An 11,094-nucleotide genomic window follows, 5' to 3' on the forward strand; every position below is an offset into this window, starting at 1 on the left:
TAGTGCACGATGCCGGTACGACAATGCACGATATTGTTTGTTGTAGGATTATTTAAATGTATCTTACAATATGGTACGACGTTGCTCGATGTAGTACGATAGTTAATGTACGACATTAGGGTACGATAATGTACGATATTGGTCCGATAATGGTACGATGGTATGGTTTCAGGACTGTTCGTGAAATTTGTGAGGCAAGTGAGGGTACGATAGAGTACGATAGTGATCGATGATAGTACGATGCAAAGATTAAGCACATTAAAATGTAGTAATTACAAAAAGAGCAATCAAAAAAATTATACAATTCAAAAAAATTAAGACCGTTCAACATAAGTTTTGGTAGAATAAGTCTACACACCACCTTTGCCTAAAAAGTTTCATATTATTGTCAGTTACATTATCAAATGGTAGTTGTAGAAGCTTATGTTCAATATGCTCAATTACGTAACATCCGCAATCGCCACTGCATTAGAAAATAAACAATAATTTAATAAAGTTTTGTAATTAAGAAATAATAATTAATATGTGATATTTAATAAAGTTCACCTGGATTTTGTTTGCGGTACGAATTCACGTGGAATGAGTTTCCAATCGAAGGGTCTGACCTGACTCTCTGATGCTGTCAACTGAGGCGCGAGTATAACGTCATGGTTCTCAAATAAACCGGACTGTCGCAAGACCGACGGGAAAATGGTGCACCAGTCAACCATCAAGCTGATCAAATCGTTTTCGGAAATTGATCCAATACTGGAGTCAAAGATGTTGAGCATCCACCCATTCAGGTCTGCCTCTACAGCTACCCAATGCATTTGGTCTTTTAAGAAGAGGGCAAAATAAATGAACTCCTTGTTCTGCCAACTCGGTAAGAACTGGACTGCATCACCCCTAACCAGGTCCAATATACTGTCATCCCAACTAAATCTAGAGTAGTCAGAACATGGAAAAGCGTCCCACCGACCCTTCAATGATTCGGGAAAAATTGTAGGCATAACAACACATTTCTGAGGGTACACGTTAGGATAAAATTCTAGACGCCTCCTCATGAGATGAAATGCTGCATCTAAATGCTACATTAAAGGAAAATTAAGTCAGTAACCACAATATCGTACCAAAATAAACAAACAAAAAAACTATCAGACATGAATATAGTAACTATCGTACCCCAATCGTACCATTATCGTACCCCAATCGTACATGAATATATTAACAATAAAACCTTCTATCGTACCAATATCGTGTTAATGTCGTACCATCATCGTACCTTTATGGCAAAAACTAGTATTATACACCATCGTACCCACTAGCGTCCCACTGTCGTACCATCATCGTACATTATCGTACTACCATCGTACCTAAATTGTCCCACTACAAATTCTAAATTTATGATGGTAATAGTAACTACTTAACAAATTATATCGTACCACTATCGTGCTAATGTCGTACCACCATCGTACCATTGACATAAACAGTTTATAATTTTGACACTTATAATTATCGTACTACTTTCGTACCATATCGTACCCATATCGTACCACTATATATAGAAACATTTAAATAAATTTTCAACATTATTTAATTATGAAGTTATAGAAAACTTACAGAGTCAGAAAGCCATGTCCTCGGAGTATGCAGTTTCAGGAACCAAGCAGCATCGTGTGTCCCTGAGAAGCATTCCCTCGGATATTTATTCCCAATGGTGCCAAGCAACCACTTGTGAAAGGTCATAAGTAATTTACCATCAACAACCCTCAATGGATCCACATTCACTGCTGTCTTCGATTTCTTATTCCTTTTCCTCATTGCAGTGTACTCATCGAACGACCTAGGCCTCTTTCTTTCTCTCCTCTTCTCCGGTGCTGGTGGAGCTATGTTTAAGAATTGTACTTCAGAATCTTCAGTATCTCCGATTACAGTAATTTGCATATCCTCTGGTGTGCGAAAAATGTGATCATCTACATCATCAGGTCTGTAATCGTTAGGGAGAATGTCTTCATCTACAGGAGACCGAGGGCCTTCTTCAGTGGACTGAGGGTGTGGATCTGGAACTGGCCTACTAAGATCTTCCATCATTGTCATAAGCTTCTGCAATTGACCCAAGATCTCGGACTGACCTTTAATAAGGGCACTTTGTTGCCCTTCAACCTTTTCCAACCTGGCCAAAATCATAGAGTAGCCTGGTTGCTCAGCTTGGGAGGAGGTGCTGGCATGAGGTGTTGATGGGGGAACCTCAGGTGCCTCAGGTTGAGCTGGTGGAACCTCCTTAAAAATATTTGCTGCTTCTGCTTGCTCAGCTAACTTTTCAGCAAGCTTTTCAGCCTGGCTCTGTAAGGCTTCCTGTGTAGGCTGTCCATCGGGACCCACCTCTAGTTCCTCTAACCCCATGTCCACATACAATGGGGCTTCATTGTCTGTAAGGGTCCTCACATACTGTTCTTCAGCAGGTCGGGCACACAGGTAGGGGTATACTGTCAACTGCCACAAAAAACAATGCATATTTAGATTGGAAAGTAAAACAATATATCATGTCAATTGGTAAACTATCGTACCCCAATCGTACCCATATCGTACCCATATCATGCAATTATCGTACCCATATCGTACCCATAACATAACAATATCGTACCCGTAAGTGAGAATTGCTTGCTAACTATCGTACCATCATCGTACAACATCGTACCAATATCGTACCACTACTACTACATTAACAAAGAATACATATCGTACCCCCATCGGACCATCATCGTACCAAATCGTACCACTTAGTCAGTTTTCAAACAGTTGACAAAAAACCACAAAATAACCCCATAATCGTACTCAAATCGTACTCTATCGTATTCCTATCGTGCAGTACCCATAAAATTGCATATCTAGAAAAAAATATAGAACATTCAAAAGTAAAGTAAAAGCTCACCTTTTTGGCAAACAACTTAATAAGTTGCTCTTTGTGTATCTCTACTTTCTCCTTGCTCTGCCAGTTGATCATTCTTGGTATGCCTTGGCCCAATCTCACAGCATGATCCTGACCCAACTCAATGATGGACTCAAAAGCCCAATACTGCAATGCTGCAGCATACCCATAAATAGAGTACTTGGCCTCCTTTTGAGTCTTTCCTTTCTCAATCTTCTTCTGTAAATGCTTCTTCATTTCAACAAAGTCTTTTTGACAAGTTTGTAACAACTTCTGGTATGATATCTTCCCCCACGGGTACTGGAAAAAGAAGTCAACATCGTCTACCATCTTCAGCATGTCAGTCCAAACCATCAACTTCTCCTCACGACCTTTCAAAACACCCTCAACTAATAAGCACAAACCCATCTTGTACACATCATCAACTATTTGACAACTCTCAAAAGTTCTGCGCAGTTGCCCTATGCTCACTTGGGAATGACCATTGAAGTACTCAAGAATTAACCGATCCGAAGTGGTCTTCGCTTTAATCTCAGCTTCAGACGGTCCGGCCTCAAAATTTAAACCAGTAACTAAAGCGAACTCCAATTGGCTAAATCTACATCTTTTTTTCCCAATATAAAACTGGACTTCGTCAGTCTTCTCCCCTCTGAATTTGTGCAACAACAATTGATGGACTAAGGCACCAGAAAAATTTAATGGTTCCGCCATGAAGAACTGTTTGAAAGGGGATTCCTTCACCCTATCCAATAAACCACACTGTATAAATTTTGCTTTAATCTTTGGAAAGTACCAACTGCCGCGCCAAGTGATACGTCCCGTAAAATGTTCCTCTACTGGAACTATCAGTTGTGGAGGTCTTAAGTTCTGCATAAAACAAATAAATACCCAATTAAATAGAATAACAAAAAAAAACATCAAATTTTATATTCTGCAATATACTATCGAGCAACTATCGGAATCTATCGCACCATATCGGACACCAATGGAAAACTGGAACTATAACATTATCGTGCACAATCGTACCTCACATCGTACACCATCGTATTATAACATACACAACAATTTGTTCCCACTATCGGGCACACATCGTACCCAACATCGTACCCTATCGTACCTCCATCTTCAACCTCAAGTTATCAGAAAACACAACCTATCGTACCACCATCGAACCACTATCGTACCCCTATCGTACACTCATCTTCAACCTGAAGTTATGAGAAACACAAATACTATCGTACCCATATCGACCCACTATCGTACCTTATCGTACCTCTAAAAAAACCCAGAAATTTTTTTCAAAATTTTACGGTTTATCAGATGTCACACAGTCAGATTTAACACAGTCAAATTCAACAATACATACTATAACATTTTTTAATGGAGAAGAGATTAAAAAAAACACATACCCTAGACATTTTTGCGCAATGGGGTGTCGGTTTTTCTTCTCCGGTGAGGGGTTGGAGCTTGGTTTTTCTTCGTCTCCGGTGGGGGTTGGGGCTTGGTTTTTCTTCGTCTCCAGTGGGGGTTGGGGCTTGGTTTTTCTACGTCTCCGGTGGGGGTTTTTCCGACCGTCGGGTGAGGGAGAGAGCAGCGTCGGGTGATGGTGGGTGAGGGAGAGAGAAGCGTCGGGTGTGAGTACTTATGTTGCTCGATGGTTTTGTGGGAGTGAAGAGTTGGGATTTGGGAGGGAACGGGAAATGGGCAGGGGAAAAGCCGAAAGGTACGGTTTTTATCAAGTTTTTTTATCACTATCGTGTACCATCGGGTAAAATCGTGTACCATCGTACTATTGGGCAAGCATCGGGCACTTATCGGGTAACATCGGATGCGTATCGATCCATTAACTTAATAACAACTATCGGGCATGCATCAGACTTGTATCGATCCATTATCGTACTTAAAGGGTTTGTAGAATGAAAATAAATATCGGGCAACCATCGGGTAGCCATCGAACCTTAATGACCATCGGGTAACCAAAACATATCGGGCAAGCATCGGGTGGCCATCGGACCTCATCACTAACCTTGAAACCCAACAACTATCGTCCCTGCATCGGGCCTATATCGGACACTATCGGGCATTTAGAAAAAATTCAAGGAACCCAAAAAAACGCAGATTTTCACAGACCACGATTTTCACCAAAAAAACAGCAAAAAATACCAACAAACTACAGATCCAACATCTAAACAGCAATCTAAATCATAAAAACAACCAACAACAACAAGAATCAAAGAAAATTACTTACCCATGTGTATCTTTTTTGCAAGATTTTAGAGAGGAAAGGTATGGGATTTTGTTATGAGAGGGGTATTTTTGGTATTAAATGAAAGATAAGCATTTGTATCATAGGGTGGTTAACTTTGGTTCAAATTTTAATTATTAAGCTAATGTAAGCATGATTTATCAAATTTCCCTATTGAATATATGTCAGGTATATTTTTGGGAGATCATATTTTTGTAATAAAAAAAAATTCTTGAAAAAATCTCAATAATATAATATCATATATAATTTTGCTATAAAATTTGAAAATAGAACATACCAAAAAATGTGACATTTTTGTAAGAGCCGCCCACTCTATAAGCCCAAAGCCCAATATTACGGATTTGGGCCTCTTCTCAGCAAAAGAGGCCTACAATTTTTTATGACGTGTACAAATTAACTTCACATCTGGACTTCATCAAAGTCCACTCAGTAGTCGCCGGTCCCACATTCTTGTTTTGTTCCACGAAAGACCTACCCCAAGTGGTCGCCACAAGACAACGCAAGGGTATGAGGTGTCCCTAATTAGTTTCTCAAAGCTTCTACAGTCATCCACGTGGGAAAATCTCAGTGGCTGCTGAGACGGCTGTGTTAGTTTCCTCTTTCATATCAAGGTACACGTAGACGAGATATAGTTAACGGTCGTCGTCAGCAGATCCGTTGGCGTCGTCTTCTTCTGCCCCACGCTTGCTACCAAATGCCACGACAGTCTTTAACGGCGTCGTAACGTGAAGTTGAATAAATACGTAACACGTTGTGCCGTTAAAGCTCACCGAACTGTTTGGGGGGTGTGGCTTGGAGTAACACGTGGCGTGAGATCGTGGTTGGTTGGGCCCACTGTTCTATTGTCGTTTTGCTTCGAGTACTGCGTTGGGTTGACACGTTGGTGGCGTCAAATCGGGTGTCAGCACATGCAAACTCTCTCTAATAAATATATATTCTGTGAAAATTATAATAAATAAATAAAATTAACACTCTAAAGTCGTCCATAGACTTCTGATTTGACTGTTTTACACCTGATCGTGTTAAATGGTTTAAGCTAATATTGCCAAAATTTGAAGACGTCGAATTAATTTTTTAAACAATTTTCTTTTGATAGATTGTCACAAAAAAAAAAAAAAAAAGCTTCAAAGCTTAAAAAACTAAGGCAATTTGATAGTGTGTTTTAATTTGTTGTAAAATTAAAATTCATGGAATATATTTGACTTTTTAAGAGCAAATGACAATTGTGTAGTAGTTATTAACATGGCACTAAGAAAATTCAATTATGAATTACTTTTGTGATTATCATTACTAGGTGTGTTTGATTCGGTTTATGTGAAACCGTGTGACATTATTTTTCTATATACAAATACAGTTTTGCTGTGATTGAGTCAAAACTCACTAGCAAATAAATAAAAGATAATACTTTTTTTTGGCAAAATAAATAAAAGAAAGAAACTGAGTCAAGTATTTTAGACTTGTTTTCTTCTTTGTGGTCATTTTATCAAGTGAGAATATTGACGTCATATTTTAGATTAAGAAGGTCTTCTCCACGAAAATCCTCAGACTATCCATCAAATCACAGAATTATCTTTTTCTCTATACTAATTTTTTTTAATAAAACTCTGAAAAGAAAAAAATTAAAGTGTGAGAAGGAAAACGACTTCCCCCCAACCATAATCTTATAATAATAAAGAAATGTTTCTTTTTTCTTATTTCCATTACTATTTTTTTGTATTTTATTTGAATGAAAATAATTTTCATAAGCTCAAATGACAAATTCTATGTAGTAGTTGATATATGCAATAGCTACTAAACTCACAGACAAATCCCAATTTCACCGCTGCTTCAACTAAATTCTATTCAAACCCATTCCCTACTCTTCTCCATTCGAAACCACAACGGTAACTATTTTTATTTTTCTTATTTTTTTCATTTCTGGGTTCTCATCATTTTCTGTCTGATCCGATAATTTTGAGTTCAGCTTCACACTTTCATGGCGTTTTGACACATGGGTTTTTGTTGTCATGTTCTAAATGAGTTGTACATGGAAGATTAGGCAGCAAAAACAACAGAGAACAATTCGATTATATTATTTATATACATGCATGCATGTATGTATGTTGTATTATATGTTTTATATGTATGTGTATGTGATTTTCTTGGAAAGTAGTGATTTTTTGTTTTTACTTATTTGGATCAGTTGAGTTGTTTTGGTTTGGAGAAGGAATTGTGTTCAAGTTTTTGAAGCATGCACCAGAAACTAAATGGCTCCTCAAACCACATGGAATCTGATGCCAATAGTACTGAAAATTTACAGAGTACAATTGGTAATTCCCAGCCTTGGTGGGGTAGTGGTATAGGTCACCAAGCCATTTCTAAAGGCTTGTTTGGGGGAACCTCTATGACTCTGTCTCCACCAAAGACTTTAAATGGTGATTTAGGGATCCAAACCACCAATTCTTCTCCTCAGGCCAATCAGGGTAAGCCTGATGAAGGAGATCATGGTCATCACAGACAAGACTTGGTACAATCAGGTACTTAGTTTGATGTGTCTTGTCAAGGTTTTTAATTGGGATTTTTCTATTTTGTGCTCTGAAAGCTTTTGATTATATGACTTGTCCTTTTGATAATTGTTGATATAAATCATTCATACAGTAGCCTGCTCTTTAATTTAAGTTGTACAGTTATTTTCCTTTTTGTCATTTTTGTTTCCTATAGTAATTTTCTTCAATAAAACTTGTGTTATGTGAAATTGCAAGTATTATATGATGTTATGTATTTTCCAAATGAGTGCATGTTTGTGGTTAATAACTGTTATATTAGCACAGTTTGCAACCTTTATGATTGTCACTTCACTTTGCTAAGTGAATTCTCACATAAGTAGCTTCAATAATCAGTATAAATATATACCAAATCTAGGTTCTTTATGTGATTCTTGCTCTATCTCACGGGCAATCCTTGTTTCCAGAAGAAGTATCATTACTTGCTAATTATGCTGTTTAGTGGTAATCTCTTCTCTTCCTGTGTGATAATAATGTCTGTTGATGAATAAAATTTTGGCTTGGCCAGATGGAAAATGTGAAGAAGAGCAGCAGGTTTCATCTATTTCGCCGCCGGTGATGAATGAGTATCTTGCGCCGCATACCCAGCTGGAGCTTTCCAGCCACTCAATTGTAGCTTTCTATCTCTCCCACTCCCATCACTTGTGAAAATATGACAGAAATATTAGGATCTTGCTTTAGATTTATTTTAAGAACATTGCATGTATCTCTATACTCATATATACATTTGGGGGAACATGAAGTTCAAATGATATAATAATCTTTTGCTGTAAACAGGGTTGTGGATCATACTCATATTCTGATCCGTATTTTGGGGGAGTTGTGCCATTTGGATCTCATACTTTGGTATGTTACTAATGTCTTTCATTGTTAATTTTCGCTATGAAATTATAGTTTCTGGGTTGGATAGTTTCTGGCTTGGTTTAGTTTCTTCTTTGGAGCTGATCACTTTTAGTATCCATTAGTTCAAGTTAGGCTTGGTGATATTGAGAGGCTATGGGATAAAATTAGACTATCTCCCTCTATGGTTACACAATGGTAAAGACTATAAAGATGTTCTCTTCTTGGATTTGTTAAGAAATTGGAACTTGTCGTGTAACTCTATGGTCATTGTTCTTATGTGTTATATCCCTGGTGGATAGCTTTCCACCTTTCATTGTATTTATTAAGTCAATGATTAATAATACAAAAGGTTTGGTCGAGTAAATGCCAGGCACCTGGTTTGCTCTCATTAGATCTGCGGTTTGATTCTTCTCTGTGACTTTCCTAGCAATTTTCTTGGAACTTCAACCTCCTAAAGATTGTATGTTATGATTGGGCTGGATGACTTGTGACTTATCTATCATTTGGGTGAAGTGTGCAAATAAAGTCCCATGTTAGGTTAGATATGGGATTGGTACTAGGTTTATAAAAGCTAGAGCTACTTCTCTTAATAGGTTGACCTTTCTAATATGGAACTTCAAGTCCTACAATTTGGTCAAATCCCACATTGTCCAAAAAAAAAAACACAATTTGGCTTTCATATTGTCCCCATTGTCCCACGTTTTAATACACCTAAATGTTAAAGATAATATTTGGTTCTCTCTATTCATTTGTTTTATGTGTTGCCAAACTTTAAATTTCCTAGTCAAGAATGCACCTATGATAGCAAGTACAAATTTTAAAAATTTCTACATGTAGCATTTATATGGTCTCTGTTTTGGAATTTCTAAAAACAGAGCCTTCTTAAGTTAGGTCACAAAGAATTATAAGGGTAAAATGTAAAACTTATATTCGAAAAGAAAATAAATGAAATTTATACACACTTTGAATAGTTGAAAAATGGGAGTAAAGCTTGGTTTAATAATTTAATCTGCTTTGTTTTTCAGGGTGGGAATATTGTTGATGTAAAACATGTTGTAACAATTTGTGTAGGTACAGGCTCACTGTCTTGGAATGCCTTCATCTAGAATGGCCTTACCCCTTGACATGGCAGAGGAACCTGTCTATGTTAATGCCAAGCAGTACCATGGAATTCTGAGGCGTAGACAGTCACGTGCCAAGGCTGAGCTCGAAAAGAAGCTTATAAAAGTCCGCAAGGTAGATTTAAATTAAACAATGTTCGAATGGCTTATAGTCTTATACCTTATTAAGTATGATAAATTTCCTAGTGTTTGGATCATAATTTCACAAGTGGTGACTTATTAGGTTTCTATCATATTATACAGCCCTATCTTCATGAGTCTCGCCATCTACATGCTATGAGGAGGGCAAGAGGGACTGGAGGCCGTTTTCTGAACACAAAGAAGACTAATCATACAGCTCATAACACCACACCTGACATGAACACAACCACTTCTAGTGCTGCTACTTCAACAGATCCAATCATCTCATTGAGCACCAAACCCGTGTCATCTGATTCGTCCTCAGGTCATTGCGAATCAACCGAGCTTCATATGCAGAAAATGCACCAAACTAAGACATATCATCCCAATGTCAATGGCAACAGCTGCTACCTACCCCATCAGGGGTTCCAGTTATCTGCATATCATTCACTCTCAGGTGATCATAGGATAGAGGAAGGAGACTTAATCTCCGGGCAGCATAGGGATCGAATTATGACAAACGGGACGTCACATAGGGCCCTTACCATCAAATAAAGTTCCCCAAGGGAAAAGGGTTCACTCCAGAATCACCAATGGCTCAGGAAATTACCTACTTTGGAAAAGGTTAAGGTAAATTGCTAAGCTTACTTTGCTGGAAACCATTTACTCAATCACCCTATGCTTTTCGTTGTCGAATCCATTCGAGGTCGTAATGATTAAGGATTTTCAAGTTGGTGTATTCTGGTTGTAAAAAGTTCTTTTCAGGCAAATCATTCTTGGCTTTTGGCTTAAAAATTTGTTGTGTATATGGAGGGAGGTAGAGGAGAAGAGAACTTGATCGGTCTTTGTTGTTTATAGTCTTCAATCACATTTCTCTTATTGCTTCCCATTTAAACTTGCAAGTGATTAACATTGTGCATTTTATGTTATGTAATAAGATAAAGCGAAGTAGGTTGTGCGTTCCTTGTATGAATTTTTTTCTCTTCTAATTTTCTTTTTTAGTATTATTCTTTTATTTGTCTTAATGTAAAAAATTGTATTTTTCAAGTAACATGGCAGTTTTGGATATAGAATATGTGATTTAAATTTCAAATAATGATTAAAATAAAGTCAAATACTTTATAAAAAAAAAGATTAAAAGTTATTAAGTCAACTAGAGTAAGACAACAGAATAGAAAAAATAAAATAAAAAAGAAAAGAAAAACTTCTTGAGGCTCAAACTGTCAAACAGTGCAATGGATTATGAGGAGATAGTGAAGACATTGGGTGACATTTGGGAAATGAATGAGTAAA

The 11,094-nt window shown here is 37.4% G+C and overlaps 2 protein-coding genes across 2 annotated transcripts; one reads left to right on the forward strand and one right to left on the reverse strand.

The window, feature by feature from the left end:
* Positions 1-542: 542 nt before the first annotated feature.
* LOC133833066 (uncharacterized) lies at positions 543-1,800 on the reverse strand. The gene is made up of 2 exons (XM_062263324.1): positions 1,600-1,800; positions 543-1,067 (listed from the first exon to the last, which is right to left on the reverse strand). The coding sequence occupies exons 1-2, from the start codon at positions 1,798-1,800 to the stop codon at positions 543-545; spliced, it is 726 nt and encodes a 241-aa protein (XP_062119308.1).
* Positions 1,801-6,874: 5,074 nt separating this feature from the next.
* Positions 6,875-10,808, forward strand: LOC133831404 (nuclear transcription factor Y subunit A-1-like). The gene is made up of 6 exons (XM_062261679.1): positions 6,875-7,057; positions 7,357-7,690; positions 8,226-8,329; positions 8,495-8,563; positions 9,632-9,796; positions 9,925-10,808. Exons 2-6 carry the CDS (start codon positions 7,405-7,407, stop codon positions 10,354-10,356), a joined length of 1,056 nt encoding a protein of 351 aa, XP_062117663.1. The 5' UTR covers positions 6,875-7,057; positions 7,357-7,404; the 3' UTR covers positions 10,357-10,808.
* The last annotated feature ends 286 nt before the right edge of the window (positions 10,809-11,094 follow it).

The sequence above is a fragment of the Humulus lupulus genome, chromosome 4, assembly GCF_963169125.1.
Source record: "Humulus lupulus chromosome 4, drHumLupu1.1, whole genome shotgun sequence".
Lineage (NCBI taxonomy): Eukaryota > Viridiplantae > Streptophyta > Magnoliopsida > Rosales > Cannabaceae > Humulus > Humulus lupulus.